A 17091-nucleotide genomic window follows, 5' to 3' on the forward strand; every position below is an offset into this window, starting at 1 on the left:
AAATCAAAGAAATGCTTAGCTAGCTAATAAAGTCGTTAATGTAGTAAAACAATAGAGATGCCAATTGGAAAAAGAAAAAAATTTGGGATTTTGAAAAAAATTATCCCGGCATTTTTTTATCACTTACTCAATTTTTGGCAAATAATTTGAACTTCTCCATTCCTATTTAAATCTCTATGGGTCTCCTTGTTACCTATATTGATCAATATTTACTTCATCCGTATCTATTTAGATTTTGTCCTGACCTAAACGAACCTTTACAATGCTCATTATGACCTTAACGACTTTCAATGAACTACTGATTGGCTATACGTGCCTCTTTGAAGCTTCCACTTAACATTTCGTTACAATTCTGATTACATTCCCGAACATCTAGTCAATTTCTTAAACTATTTTGAACCTATCTCTACCTATAATAACCTCGATTACCCTCCTCATTACCTGTAGGGACCTCAGAGACCATATTAATAACATGTCCGGCAGCTGCATTGTTTTCCCACATGTTCGAACATCTTTAAATCATGTTCAGACTCATATTAAGCTACTTCCCTGCATATGCAGACTCTTTGGAATTCCTCCGTACCTTTACAGACCACAATAGAGCTCGTCTTTACATATTTAGATCAAAATTGAGCTTCTCTTAACCTTCGCAATCCTCTATTGAGCTATTTAGAACTTAACCTTACTTATAGGAACCTTCATCATCCTCATTATAATCTATTCGGACCTCTGTAGATCATTTCAATAGCATTTCCAGTAGCTGCAGAGTAGGGGCTTATCCTTAACTATGATAACCTCTATGATCCTCCTTATTACCTATACGGATGTCTGTAAAACATATCAGTAAGATGTTCAAACATCTGCAGAGTTCTCTCTGGTTGCACAGACCTCTATAGAACTCATCTGTACATATGCAGATCTATTTTGGGATCCTCATTACCATTGCAAGCCTCAGTGCTTACCTTTGCAGACCTCTATTGAGCCTTTATCTACCTTCGAACAGATCTTTCCTACCTATACAGACCTCCACTTTACCTTTAGAGACCACCTCCTTAAAAATACAGACCTCTGTACCTATAATCGCGCTTGATATCGCTTATTTTAACACTGAATTACCTCTACAGAGGTTATCCTTGCCTAAACAGACATCTTTCGGGCCTTTCTTACTTATATCGAACTCTACTGAGGTCGATATTACCCATACATACTTCCAATAAACTGCATCTTACCTAATAGAGCTTCTCCTAACCTATACTTACTTCAAAACAGCTCGTACTAACCTATACAGACCATTATAGAGCTCCTCTTCACCTATACAGGCCACAGAAGGTCTTCTCCTAACCTGTACATAAATTTATAAATCTCATACTAACCTGTACAGACCTCTATGGAGCTCCTCCTGACCTGTACAAACCTCTATATATGTCCTTTTAACCTATACATACCTCTATATAGCTCCTATTAACCTATAATGGCCTCCAAAAAATTTGTTTACCTACATAAATCTCTATGAAGCTCCTCCTTACCTATAGAGACCTGTATGGACCTCATCCTTACCTATATAGACCTCTATGGAGGTCCTTCTAACCTATACAGACCTCCATAGGGCTCCTAATAGCCTACACAAAACTCTATAGCCTACACAAAACTCTATAAAGCTTCTTTTAACCTATACATACTTGTATCGACGTCCTCCAAACCTATACAGTCCTCTATAGAGTTTCTCCTAACTTATACAGTCCTCTATGCAGCTCCTCCTAACATATACAGACCTCCATAGGGCTCTTTTTATCCTATACAGACATGTATAGAGTTCCTTATCAACTATACAGTCATCTATAGAGTTGCTCCTAACCTATATAGTCCTCTACAAATATCCTCCTAACCTATACGGACCTAAATAGAGTCCTTCCTTAGCCATATAAACCTCTACTATATAGCTCTTCACCTCCTGGATTCCGGTACGGAGTCCTATAGCGCTTGAAATTTTCCACACAGTTCTCTGTAGGCCATATTCTTATATACACCGAACTATAGGGGCCTCTATAAATATTCTCCTAACCTTAATGCATATAAATATAATCCTCCCTTTGCCATTTCAGAGGTAAATGACCTCTTCTCCAGTTATTTCAGGAAAAAAAATCCCATATTGGGCATTTAGAAATTCCGCAAAACGCGAACTTTCAAAATCCCCACTCCTACACCCAACGATGAGCAACAAAACTAACAACTAAATTCTAGCCGAAACCTGTTCCACAAATAATGACCAAAAACAGAATTTTGACATTGCATCTGGAAAAAATAACAACAACAACGAAAACCACACACAAAACAACAACAAAAAATTCAAATCTCCACTCCACGAAAAAAGTGACACTGACCGCACCATGAAGAGCTACGACAATGTTTTCGCATGTTCGGATTTTGTAAAAAAAAGAAAAACAAATCGAAAAAAACTGTCACCTGAATGGCTATCCTCAATGTGAGTCAGTGTGTGTGTGGTCAGAACATTTTCTTTTCTGTTATTGTTGCTGCTATTTTTTCTGTTTGTTTTTGTTTTAATGAATTCCCAATTAAACTCAAAACTTAATCGTAAAATGAAAATTATTTTCAGTTGTTAATAAACCACGAAACGCTTTAGACGATAAATAAATATTTTTATACGAATTTAAAAACCTCTTTAATCGCGAGAACGTAATCTGTGACGCGTTCATAATTTTTATCTAACGGATAAACGGTATTTCGAATTATCAGTATCGATTGGATTGGCAAAATGTTTCCGAACTATGGCAATTGTATATTTTTTGTTTTTGTGCTAAGTGTTTTCGGAAATATCGCCGAGGCCAAATTATTTGAAGAAAATACCAAATTTTGCCTCCGAACAGAACCGATGCTATTGGCCGATATTGAAAAGCATAAAAGTCCCGAGGGACACAATAAGTCATGTGAAATTGTGGCAACGCTATTGACATCACTGGAAAAGGTATTATTTTTGGATATGAGAAATTAAGTTCATAACAGAAAAAAAAAATCGAATACTCATACGACCTGCTTGCAACATATATGGACAACTATAGCACGCATAAGTTGCTATACAAACCTCTACAGATCACATAATCACATATACGAACCTGTTTATAACTCCTCCCTACCTATACAGATCTCTATAGGGTTCCACCTTACCTAAGCATACCCCTATAGAGCTTCTGCTCACCTCTACACACCTCTATAGAACTCCTCCTAACCTATATAGACCTCTATAGGACTCCTACTAATCTTTACATACCTCTAAAAAGCTTCTCCTTACCTATGCAGACCTCTATATATACCTCCTCCTTGCCTATAGATACCACTATAGATCCCCTCCTTACCTATACATAACTCTCTAGAGCTCCTACTTACCTATACAGGCATCATCCTAAAATATGTAGACCTCTATAGGACTTCTACAACTTATAGGGACCCCAATAGAAAACATAAGTCCCTATACGAACCTCTACACATCACATAATCATATATACGAACCTGTTTATAGCTCCACCTTACATCTTTATAGAGCTTCTCCATACATATTCAAACCTCTACAAAGCTCCCACTTACCTATACAGACATCTATAGAACTACTCCTCGTCTATACTACTCCTGCTTACATATTCCGACCTCTATGGAGCTCCTTCTTATATATACAGACATCTAAAGAACTCCTCCTAACCTATACAGACCTCTATAGAGCTCCTCCTAACCTATACAGACCTTTATAGAACTCCTCCTAACCTACACACACCTCCAAAGTGTTAATTCTAACCTTTACAGTCCCCTGCAGAACTCCTTCCCTATACATAATGATATAGAGCTTCCCTGAACATACCTCTACAGAGCTCCTCTTAACCGATATAGTGCTTTATAGAGCTCCTCCTAACCCATACAAACCTCTTTACAACTCCTCCTTACCTTTACAGACCTTTGTAGAACCCTTCCTAACCTATACATACCACTATAGAACTCTTTCTTACCTATATAGACTTCTAAAAGCCTCCTCGTAATTTATACAGACCTCTATATAGTTTTTCATAGCCTGTAGAGACCTCTACAGACCTCCTCCATACCTAAAGCTTCCTCGATATATATACATACCTCTATAAAGCTATTCTTAACCTATACATACCTTTCCTATACATGCCTCTAGAAAGTTCCTCCCAAACTATACAGACATATATTATGTTCGTCCAAACCTATTCAGCCCTCCAAAGAGCCCCTACTCACCTTTGCAGGCCTCTATAAAGATCCCCCTTAGCTTTACCGACCTCTATATAATTTTTCCTCACCTGTAGAGACCTCCTCCATTCCTAAAGCTTCCTCGATATAACTTGTTCTTACCTATAGAGGCCTCTATAGAACTCCTTCTAACTCATATAAAGCACGGGGAAATAATCCTCAAGACAACATATTTTTCATGCTGCAAAGAAAAGTGTTGTTATTAAAATAACAACAACATTTTCCTAATATAACTTTATTAATCACCTGAGATCGGTAATTAACCTCTATGCGAACCAAATATGTCCATTAAAGTGTCTGGCAATGTTGTTACGCCCATAAATGGTATGAATTGAATGATTCAATCACATCGATGACAGTTAAATGTTTACATTTGTTTTTCATGTGTCAGATGCTAAAATAGGCGGATCAATGCCAATGTCGAAGTTTACATTAACGCGATTAAGTGGTCTTCATTTGACATGTGTGCATTTTCCTTGAATAATTGAAATTATTTTTTTCTCTCTCTCTCCTCCAACCTAGGAAAGCTTCCGCAATACAATGTGCAAGGATCATGGCAGTTCGCACAAGGATGCCTTCTATTTTTTGAAATTCTATAATGGCGATTTGATTGGCCGTGGAACATATCACGAAATATGTAAGGGTGAAAAGAATCCCCTACTGGCATGGATACCCTATGAAATGATGCAGACGTATTATGCTCAGGAATTGAACCCAAAGGAGGTACTTCGAGAGATATTAAACTAATAATGCATTGTGATTAATCAGGATTTTCTTTTACAGCGTTTAAATTATATGGCCAAGGCCACAGATGTTTCCCGTGAAAAAACGGAACTGTGTCATTTTCGTCATTCCGATTTGGTCGAGAAAATACCGGATAATTTATTCACCTGCGTGGTGATGATATTTGAAGATAATTTTGTAAGTAGAAGGCAATAACTATTTTCCCGAAGGCAAAAACATTTTTACAGATCCCTTTAGAGTTCCTCTTTACATGTGCTAATTTTTATAGAATTCTTCCTTACCTATGCATACTTCTATAGAGCTCCTCCTCACCTAGACCGACCACAACCTTACCCATACAGACTTTAATAGATTTCCTTCTTACCTACACAGACCTCTATAGAACACCTATTTGAATATAAAGACCTCTATAGGGTCCCTCCTCACCATACAGACCTTTATAGAGCTTCAACTTACCTATATAGACCTCTGTAGAGCTCCTCCCAACTTATGCAGACCTCTACAGATCTCCTCCTCACCTATACAGACCTCTTTAGAGCCCCCTCCTAACCTATTCAGACCCCAGTAGAACTCTTCCTCAGCTACATAGACCTCTATAGAGCTCACTCTTACCTATACAGATCTCTAAAGACCTCCTACTCACCTCCATAGACCTTTATATAGTTTTAAATTACCTATACAGACTTCTATAGAACTCCTCCTTACCTATACAGACCTCTATAGAGCTTTAAATAACTTGAACATATTTCAATAGACTTCTAAAGAGCTCTTTCTTACCTATACAGACCTCTACAGCTGTACTCCTTATCTATACAGAGCTTTTTCTTACCTATACGGACGTCTTTAGTCTTCCTCCTTAGATATAAGGGTCTTCCCTTTACCCATACATACTTCTATTGACCTTCTACGTACCTATACGGACCTGTCTTTGGCGGTTCTATACCTATAGGAGCCTCTATAGGACTCTTCTATACCTATATGAGCCGCTATTGGGCTCTTCTATACCTATAGGAGATCATATATACCTATAGGAGTCTCTATAGGGCTCCCCTAAACCTATAGGAGCCTCTATAGGGCTCCTTTACACATATAGGAGCCTCTATAGGGATCATTTAAATCTATAAAAGCCTCAATAGGGGTCCAGTATACCTATAGGAGCCTCTATAGGGCTCATCTATACCTATAGGAAATATATAGGGTTCCTCTGTACCTATAGGAACCTCTATAGGGTTCATCTATACCTATAGGAGTCTCTATAGGGCTCCCCTATACCTATAGGAGCCTCTATAGGGCTCCTTTATGCCTATAGGAGCCTCTATAGGGCTCATCTATGCTTATAGCAGCCTCTATAGGGCTCCTCTATACCTATAAGAGCCTCTATACGGCTTCTCCGTAACTATGTAGACCTCTGCAGCCCTCCATTGAGCAGTTCGAAGAATACGGATTTAATTAACCCGCGTAATTTTTTATTTATTTTTCAGTATGGTCTTGAGTCCAGTATTAATGTTCTTGTCGAAATCAAACCCCTGATGTATGAGCTACGCAATGTGACGTTTATGCCTTGGGTTAATTCCACGATCAGTTATAAAACACTGCTGGGCCGTACCTACCTAAAAAATCCCAGTCGGGAGCGGAAACAAATCTATGGCAATTTCAATTATGAATATGTGGAGAAGGTGGAACTGAATCTTAGTTCCATTTATAAAAATGGTATGCGGAAATTGCCATTGTTGTTCGAAAATAAAAATGCCGTGCTGAAGATCGATGACAAGGGCATTGGAGGTATGGATGTTAAAGAGGTAACATTTGAAAGAGAACTAGAAAAATAGCCCTGGGCAATTTTTAATAAGTTTCTCCTTTCCATTTTCAGAAAGCCTATTTTGGTCGTAAAATGGAACCGAAGACCAAGGTCCGCGTCGACATCATTGGTCAATGGGCGGAGGATCGTCAGGAATTCTCTGCCGACATCTACGAATATTTCGGTTATGGTGTCAAGCGATTCTACAGAGAAATGCAGAACGGCAATGTCACCTTTATGCGTATCGAAGGTACCGAACCGGTCTATGAAATGCCTGAGGAGGATGATATTGTAGTGCCACAAATCCATTCGATAGATGGTAAACGTTTTGAACGTTTAACTGAGGCGGATGATGATCTGTATGCGGGTTACAACGATACCGATGGTGATTTTACGGATCTGGAGGGTCTTTTCGAGGAGGATGAAATGAATGTGGATGGCCTGCGGGATGATACGGAGAGTGAGAATAATTCGAATAGTGGTTTCTATCCATGGTTTATTTTGGTGGTATTGATTGTGGGTGGTCTACTTGTGGGTACGGTTTATTTGGTCGCACGCCATTATAGTTCACGCGATGAGCGACGAAGATATAAATTTACAGGAATATGAAGAAGAGGAAATTTTTATGTACGAATTACGAAGAAGAAGTTATTGTAATCATGTGATTGTGTTATTTATTTTTGGGAACTAATATAAATTTTTAGAAATTAACCGAATTTTAGTTGTTTTATTTACCAATATAGACCTCTATTGAGTTCCTCCCTAGCTATAGGGACCTCTACAGAGCTATAAACAGTTCTCTTTACCTTAAAGACTTCTAGCCATAACATATAAGCCCCTGCTATTATATAAATACCTCTTTTAAGTCACTGCTAACCTATACAGACCTATTAAGTCTATTAAGTCCCTATGTATGTATACGAACCCGTATGGAGCTCATCCATAACAATACAAATCTCTTTTGAACTCCTGCATATCTATAAAAAGGTCTATTGAGCTGCTAACCTATACAGGCATCTATTGAGTTCCTACTTATCTATGCGGGCCTCTATAGAACTCATCCATACCCATCCAATCCTCTATAAAAGGGTTTCTTTGCCAATTCAGACCCCTATTGAGGTTCTTATTATCTATCAAGACCCCTATTGGGTTCCTGTTAAACTATGCTGACCTCTATTGATGTCCTGCTTACCTATACATACCTCTATTAAGTTTCTACCTATTGATACAGACCTCTATTGAGTTCCTATGTATGCATACGAACTCATCCACATTATACAAACCTCGATTGAACTCCTGTATACTGTATAAAGATCTCTATTGAGCTTTTGATTACCTATATAGACATCTACTGAGCTTCTCCTTACCTACACGGACCTATATAAACCTCTATAAAATTCATCCATACCCATACAACCCTCTATAAAAGGTTCCCTTTACGTATTCAGACCTCTATTGAGGTTCTGCATACTTATCAATACCTCTTTGGGGCTTCTGCTGAACTATGTAGACCTCTATTGATGTCCTGCTAACCTATACATATCTCTGTTGAGCTCCTGCTTATCTACTTATCTGTACGGATGCGTATGCAAACCTATGTAAGGTTCTCTTTACCTAGTCAAACCTATATTCAGATCCTGCTTACCTATGCAGGCCTCTGTTGAGTTCATACTAATCTATACGGATCTCTAAAGAGCTCAGCCTTACCTATAGAAACCTCTATAAATGTCCTTTTTTACTTATTCAGACCTCTGTTGAGCTTCTGCTCACCTGTAGAGATCTCTATTGCGCTCCTGCTTACCTATACAGACCTATGTTGAGCTTTAGCTTACCTATGCGAGAACTCGTCCATACCCATATAAACCTCTATAAAAATATCTATTATCTATTCAGATCTGTATTGAGCTCCTGCTAACCTATACAAACCTCTATTGAACTTCTCCATACCTATACACACTTCTATTGAGCTCCTGCGTATCCATACTGAACTCTATTGAGCTAGTGCATACATATACATACCTCAATAAGGGCATACAGATCTTAATCCATACTGCATATCCATACTGACGTCTATTGAGGTATTTTAACCTATACAGACCTCTATTGAGCTCCTGCATACCAATACACATCTCTAATAACCTCCTGCATATCCATACTTCCTCTATTAAGCTACTTCTAGCCTATACAGACCACTATTGAGCTTCTGCATACCTACGCACACCTCTATTGAGCTTTTGCATATCCATACTGACCTCTATTGAGCTACTTCTAACTTATACAGGCCTCTATTGAGCTCTTGCATATCCATACTGACCTCTGTTGAGCTACTTCTAACTTATACACGCCTCTATTGAGCTCTTGCATAACCATACTGACCTCTATTAAGCTACTTCTAACTTATACAGGCCTCTATTGAGCTTCTGAATATCCATACTGACCTCTATTGAGCCACTTTTAACCTATGCAGACCTCTATTTAGATCCTGCTTACCTTTGCACACCCCTATTGAGCTCCTGCATACCTATACACACCTCTATTGAGCTCCTGCATACCTATATACACCTAAGGCCATATACGCTATATTCCGTAACTGAGGCCTCCTGTAAACACATATCTCATTCTGACCTCTTTACGTCAGTCGTTTTTAATGGTTAATTCTCAGTTATGCTCGCACACACTTGCTCTCAATTTAATTTTGCCCAACACTGCTATATACACTTCTATTGAGCTCCTGCATATCTATACTGACCTCTATTGAGCCCCTTTTAACCTATACATACCTCTATTGAGCTCCTGGATACCTATACACACTTCTATTGAGCTCCTACATATTTAGGCTGACTTCTATTGAGCTACTGCATATTCCTACTTACCTCCATTGAGCTACTTCTAACCTATAAAGGCCTATTTAAACTCCTGCTATCCTAAAAAGATATCTATTCGAACCTCTATAGAATTTTTCTTTAATATAGTTTCTAAAGGCGAGCGAGTTATGCCTACTACCCAAGACTGTGGCGACTGTATAAGAGCAAAAGACTCAAACGAAACGAGTTAGGAGGAAAAGTTATTGCAGAAATGTAACCGAAAGTAGCGGTAGAATTTTTTTCTGACTGTCGCACATTTTATAACCTAGTAGCCGATTTTACGACCTGTCCATAGAGTAGAATAAAAATATTTATATCTTGGAGTCATGGTATTTTGTTTTCTATTTATTTGTATCATTTGTGAAACACCCTGTGTCAGAATAAATCCCATTAGAAAATCATTCACACTTGGCAACTCTCCATTTAAATGGGAATGCAAAACATAAACAAACGCGGCCCGGTCTTGATGATGGAAGGAATTCGTGTTGTGTTTCGGTGAAATCAGTGATTTTTTAAGATAAACAAATAAGAAAGAAAGAATAAAAAGATAAAATAGTAGAAATAGAAGAAAATTAAAAAAGAAATGTAAAAAATAATAATTATTTTGGAAGTAAATTGAATGCAAATGTGAAAAATCAATGTTCGTCGAAAATTTCAAAGTTGTCAAAAGAGAGAATTGTGTGTGAGTGTGTGTTTCAGAGAATTAAATGTAAGATAAATTAATTAAATACAACATTTATTAAAATAATATAATAAAATATAGAAAAGTACACATATTGCAATCGTAAACAAATAAAATCTATATATGGTAAGTAATTTATTAATGATTTTTAAATAAAAACAAAATTTATACGTTCTCTCCGATTACATGGCAGTTTTCATTTGATTGTCATTAGTTTTCGCAATGATATGTTAGCGTTAGTGAACAAGTAACGTGAATTTAAATGTTGTGAACGTTACCAACATTAACCCTAGAAAGGTATATGTAAAATGTTACTCCGATTTGGGATTTAGACTTCATTATTGAAGCAAAAAATCTTTGTACGATCACTGAAGATTAATGTTTCGAGACTTTGGAACCATATATAAAATATTTTCTCAAATCACACCTGTTTTAAAATCTTTTTTAATCTACTCCCAAAGCGTGGATTTTTATAATTATTTTTTTGGGCTTGGATTTTTTATAATTATTTTTTTGGGCTTGGATTTTTTATAATTAAGGCTTGGATTTTTTAAAATTATTTTTTAACTCTACTCCAAAGACCCGAATTTCTCAATAAGTATTTCTTTGCTTTGCAGCGAATTATTTCCAAAATCTTTCAATATGGTCGATGTTTCTGAACTGATATCCGACATCACGAATTTCGTGCTTTCGAGTGATAACAAGCGTTAAAATTATTTATTTAGGATACTCCAAAGCGGATATTTTTATTTTTTTAAGGCTACTCCCAAGGCGTTGATTTTTTAAAATTATTTTTAAGGCTACTCCCTAGGCGGGGATTTTTAAAATTATTTTTTATGCTACTCCAAAGACGGACATTTTTAAATTTTGTAAGGCTACTCTAAAGACGTGCATTTCTCAATGAGTATTTCTTTAGGAATTCCTTCCAAAATCGTTTAATACGGTCAATATTTGGAACTGATATCCGACATCACGAATCCACACTTTGAAATGATAACAAGCGTTGGGTTCCCAATTACACTTATAGCCGACAAACCACCGTTAGTGCGCCCTGGACGCGAGAAGTCAATTTATAACTTGAAATTTCCATCGAAGGTAGGCGTATCTCTACCGTCCTTGGAGTGGTTTTCGATAGCTTCTTCTTAAGTTATACAGGCAACTATAAAGCGACACTTAACCTAGAGAGACCTCTATTGAGCTCTGCCTTACCTATACACACCTCTATGGAGCTCTTTCTTACCTATACAGACATCTGTAGAGATCCCCCTAATCTATACAATCTTCTATAGAGCTCATTCATACCTATGCAGACCTCTTTAGAACTCCTGCCATCCAATACAGACCTCTATAAAATTCCCCTAACCTATAGAGATCTATATAGAGCTCCACCTAACCTATACACACCTTTATGAACTTCCTCCGTACTTATATAGACGACTATAGAGCACCTCCTCACCCATAAAGGCGTCTGTGGAGTTCCTCCTAACCTATACGGAACTCTATAGAGCTCCTCCTTACCTTTACAGACCTCCATAGAGATCCTCTTTACCTATATATACCTTTATGTAGCTCCTTCTTACCTTTACAAACATCAATAGAGCTCCTTCTTACCTTTACAGACAACAATAGAGCTCCTTCTTATCTATACAGACATCTATAGTGCTCCTCCTTACCTATACAGACCTTTATAGAGCTTCTCTTTACCTATACAGACCTCTATAGAGCTTCTCTTCACCTATACAAACCTCTACGGATCTCCTCCCAACCTCTACGTGCTCCAATAGGGCTCCTCCATACCTATATTTACCTCTATAGGTCTCCTCCCACCTATACATACCTATTTAGGACTCCTCCTAACATATACACACTTCTATGAAGCTCCTCTTTACCCATACAGAGTTCCTCTCATAATGTAAAGACCTCTATAGGGCTCCTCCATGCCAATATTGACCTCTATAGAGCTCCTCCATACCTATACAGACGCCTACAGAGCTCCTCCATACCTATACGGACCTCTATAGAACTTCTCATAACCTATATAGACCTCTATGGATTACCTCCCAACCTGTACATACCTATATAGGTCTCCTCCCAAACGATACACACCTCTTTAGACCTCCTCCATACCTATACAAACCTCTATATGGCTCATCCATACCTATACAGACCTCTATAGAGCTCCTCCTAACCTATACAGACCTCTTTAGAACTTCTCATATCCTATACAGACCTCTACAGATCTCCTTCCAACCTGTACAGACCTTTATAGGGCTCCACCATACCTAAATATGCCTCTACGGATCTGCTCCCAACCTACACAGACCTCTATAGGTCTCCTCCATACCTATACAGCCTACTATAGAACTACTCCTTACCTATACAGACCTCTTTACAGGTCCTCCTGACCTATACAGACCTCTTCCTAAATTATAAAGGTCTCTATATAATTACTTATAACTTCTAAGAAGCTCTTCCTTACCTATTCATATTTCTATAGTTCTCCTACTTACGTGAATGGACCTCTTTAGAGCTCATTATGTTTTCATTAGCAAACGAAATGCAGGAAATAATCCGATCTTATGCAGGTCAAAGAAATTTCTAATTTAGAAAGGAGATTCTATATCACAGTATTAAAAAAAACAGTCTTACATATAATTCTGTTTTTGAGCTCTCAAAGTTTTAACATGGTTCTTCCCTTTTAAGAGAATGTATTTATTATTGTAAATGTGTACGATCTAATTGTAGTAAATATTTATATGTATATATTTTTGCGGTAGACCTACTAAATTTCATTTAAAATTGCTTATTATTAATGAAAAAATTAATTATTTTTAATTTTCAGTTAAAATCCCGCCATTCACTTATTTTAAACCTTGTCTACCTAATTCAAAAACCCTGCCATATGGCAACTCTATACAACAAACCACAAAAAACAGCTGTTTATTCATCTCCCCTCTACTTTGTACAGTTTCATTTTCCCTTTCTCTCTTGCACACGCATACCTATCAACATGTTTGTTCAGTATTCGTTTCTTCCTTTTCTTTGTGACGGTGGCTGTAGCGATACGAAAAAACGAAACAACTTCGTTCACGAAAAATCGTTCATTTGTGTGTGTGCATGTGTGTGGCATTAGCAACGTAACAGAGCAAGACAAAGAGTGCTCGTATACAGACAAATCAGCTATTCACCATCAAACAGAACGAACGAGTAGTCGATTCGATTGGATTCCGAGACAGCAGAAGAGTTTTAGCCAAGTAATAGAAGAAGAAAATAAATATATGGAAAACGGTTTTCAATCAAAATATCTCCTCTAGTTATTTCGTTCATGTTTATTTGTGAATTCCATTTGCGGGCGAAAAAAAAATACGGCGACGACAACAAAACAAACTGCTGAGTTTTGCAAACTTTTCACTCTAACTTGTTTTTGTTTATTATTGTTGTTGTGTTGTGTGTGAAGAAGAAAAAAACAACAGCAGTTGTGAAAGGAGTTGTTTGTGACACCAAAAACAAATATGCAAAAGAAAATGTAATCCTTTTTTAAAGAATTTTGAATACGTGAAACACAAATGTGATGCATCAAATGCTTTGGCACACATCAAGAGCCTTACCATTTTTTTATATAATTACATTATATATGTACATAAACTACTAACTGAGAGGTAAGTGTGTAGTGGTGTGCTTACATTTTATTTTCTTTTTTGTTTTAATTCGTGTGCTATCTGCGAAAGTAAATGCTTGGACGTCGTCGGTTTTCTTTTTTGTTTTCTATTTTACACTCTTCACATATTCTTCGGCTATTTGGTTTTACACAAAAACAGAAAATCCGGAATATTCGTTTCGTGTGTGCGGTTTTTTGTCGTCGTTTTGTGTTTCTCACTTATGTTTTCATTTTGTGTTGTTTTCGTTATGTTGTGTGTTTTTATTTTGCCTTTTCAAGACTTCGTGTTTGTGTGAGAGAGGTGTATATTATCATCATCATTGGTGTGTAGTAGTGTTGTTGCAGTATTTAAAAAAGACCGTGTATATTGTTTTCTCTCCTGTTTTCCCATTGTTATCTCTTTCTTTGATGTATTTGTAAGACAGGGAGAGTCATATATGATGAGTGATGTTTTGCGAAACAGGGAGAGTCATATATGCATGAGCGAATTGTTTTGCTAGACAGGGTGTTTCACAGATGTTTATTTACAGGGAAAGATTGATTTTGCAACGGTTAATGTTTTTGAATTGGGAAAATAAATGGCGGGAAAAAGAAATACATTTAGAAATATATAATTTAATAAATAATATATATAAATATAATATATATATATATATAAATGTATATATATATATATATATATATAAATGTAACTAATAAATAAATATGAAACAATAAAACTAAAAAATAAAAATTAAAATAAATAATTAATTAATAAAAATTAAAAAAAAAAACTTCAAAATAATCATAACAATAATAATTATAATTATAAATGTAATAAAAAATTTAAATAAAAATATAATGGATCATGAAGTAAAACAAATTATTTAATAAAATAAAAAAAGAAAAAATTACAAAGAAACAAATAATAAATAAAAAAACAATATTTTAATAAAAATTAATTAATAAACAAGTGAAAAAGCGGGAATTTTTCCTAGAATCTGATGACGCATGGTAGAGTATAAAATCCTCAAACTACAGCAATTTAGAGTGCAAAGTTATATGAGACTGTGCCTAAAGTGAGACCTATATTGATTACATAGAGTAGGAATTAGCGAATATTTTAGGTTATCATTATATGAGGGCTATCCCTAATTAATGACCGATATATGGGCACTTCCGCAAAAAGGTAAACCAAAGTCGAAGAATTTGTTTTTTTAATTGTGCTTAAATACGTAAAGGCAAAAATACAAAGAAAGACCGCATTTGTTATTTTTTCTTCTTAGCATAAAACTAATTTAATGACCATAAATGTTGAGACTGCAGAAATAAAAACAGCAAACTCACAAATGTCGCGTGAGTGACCGCAAATAAAGGATATGCCAAATTTTAAAAATTTGAAAGTGCAATAATAATGCTTGATATGTCTTCTTCATGTAAAGAATATAAAATGTTCAAAATATTCACACAATTCGCAAAGTTTTCTCATTATTAGCAGTGATGTCTTAAGTCATGTATATTTGAAGTCGCGTGAGTGAACGCCCTTTTTTTGCCTTTATCTCGAAAGTTATAAACCGGAGGCTCTACATTTTTTACCACTGATAGTACTCCTAAAGTTCTACAAAAAACTATTAAGGGAGAATTGTAAAGAATTTAATTGTTTTCGATTTATTTAAAATTGGATTTTGCCTCTGAAAGTCATGTAAGTGCAGCTAATTCGATTGAAAAACGCGTTCAATAACTTCAATGTAACGAAAAATGGGGGGTAACTTTATATGGGGGCTACCCGAAAAACGGACAAATATTTATAATTTTTAGTGGAGAGATTTGCTACCCAAAAAGAACTCAAAACGCTAAACTACAGCGAATTCGATCGCGAAAATGCGTTCAAAACCCCCAAAATACTGAAAATTGAGAGGTACCCTTATATGGGTGCCACCCGAAAAAGTGGACCCATATAGCACAACATTTCAGCGAATTCGGACGAAAAACGCGCTCAAAAACCTAAAAATATCGCAAATAGGCCATACCCTTATTTGGGGGCTATGCCTAAATATGGACCGATATAGCCCATCTTGGAACTTCAACTGCCTGCAGACAAAAACCAACTCTATGCAACATTTTAGCGATATATCTAAATCCATTAAGAGGCCACAGGGTTTACAACAGACATACGGACATGTTTTTATCGTCATAGAATTAAATGAAATGATTATTCCGAATTTATATATTTATGTCCATTCTATCATCATCTCCATACATTCTGCCCAATGAACTTTAGCTTAGTACGAATTCTTTCCCGCGAGCTACAAAAGATTTGCGTCACAAACGAAAATATCTTTTATTTTTTTACATCCTTCTCTATATCCTACAGCAAAAAAAAAATATTTATATGTCCAAAACAACATTCATTTCTCCTTAGGGCTATGCCATGAATGAAATTGCCAAAATAAACAGAAGAGGCTCAACTTTCATTCATTTCATTTGTACTCCTCCTCCCTCTCAATCTCTCTCCGAATTTTCATTGAGTTGAAATTGTAGCACAGGACATCATCATATGTTATTTATATCCCTATTCCTATCTCAAACCTTACGCATTTGGTACAAAAAAAAACACCATTAAACCCTTGAATTGAGCTATGCGCATGTCTCTCAACATGCAAAACTACGTTTTTTGTAAGATTTCTGAAAAGAACTCGCCTTAACATATAAATTTGGGTTTCCTTGTGTTTACATTGTAAATATTTGGATAGATGGCTATTAGAAAGTGCGGGTGGGTGGCATATTTGCCATAAATTTATTAAGGAAATTGCCAGAAGGATATATTAAGAAAAAAAAATGTTATTTCCTTTCCTTTCGTTTTCCATGTGCTTCCTTATAAGCTGCTCTTATTGAGCAATTAGAATGTGGGTGCCTAAAAGTATGCTAGAACTTTTTTTATTAGGAATTATTAAAATTAGTAGATTCTGCAATAGGAATAGTAGCTGTATTGAGGATAGGTTCACACAAATGATAAGCCCAGCTGTAAACTACTTGATGTTAGCTCCTTTTAAATGTCCCAAATTATGGTTGAGTTTTCACCAGAAGAGGG

The 17091-nt window shown here is 36.2% G+C and overlaps 1 protein-coding gene across 1 annotated transcript; it reads left to right on the forward strand.

The window, feature by feature from the left end:
* Positions 1-2773: 2773 nt before the first annotated feature.
* LOC133321197 (uncharacterized) lies at positions 2774-7426 on the forward strand. The gene is made up of 5 exons (XM_061530285.1): positions 2774-2983; positions 4798-4998; positions 5059-5196; positions 6501-6818; positions 6890-7426. Exons 1-5 carry the CDS (start codon positions 2774-2776, stop codon positions 7424-7426), a joined length of 1404 nt encoding a protein of 467 aa, XP_061386269.1.
* The last annotated feature ends 9665 nt before the right edge of the window (positions 7427-17091 follow it).

Source organism: Musca vetustissima, unplaced genomic scaffold (genome assembly GCF_032173495.1).
Source record: "Musca vetustissima isolate MV318-11 ecotype Yass unplaced genomic scaffold, APGP_CSIRO_Mvet_v1 utg5396, whole genome shotgun sequence".
NCBI classification, from domain to species: domain Eukaryota; kingdom Metazoa; phylum Arthropoda; class Insecta; order Diptera; family Muscidae; genus Musca; species Musca vetustissima.

Bases quoted from the DNA above. Each gene is read 5' to 3' on its own strand.
- LOC133321197 (XM_061530285.1), top strand. From the start codon at position 2,774: ATGTTTCCGAACTATGGCAATTGTATATTTTTTGTTTTTGTGCTAAGT. The intron at 2,984-4,797 runs GTATTATTTTTG...CCTCCAACCTAG, and splicing joins TATTGACATCACTGGAAAAG to GAAAGCTTCCGCAATACAAT. The intron at 6,819-6,889 runs GTAACATTTGAA...TTCCATTTTCAG, and splicing joins GAGGTATGGATGTTAAAGAG to AAAGCCTATTTTGGTCGTAA.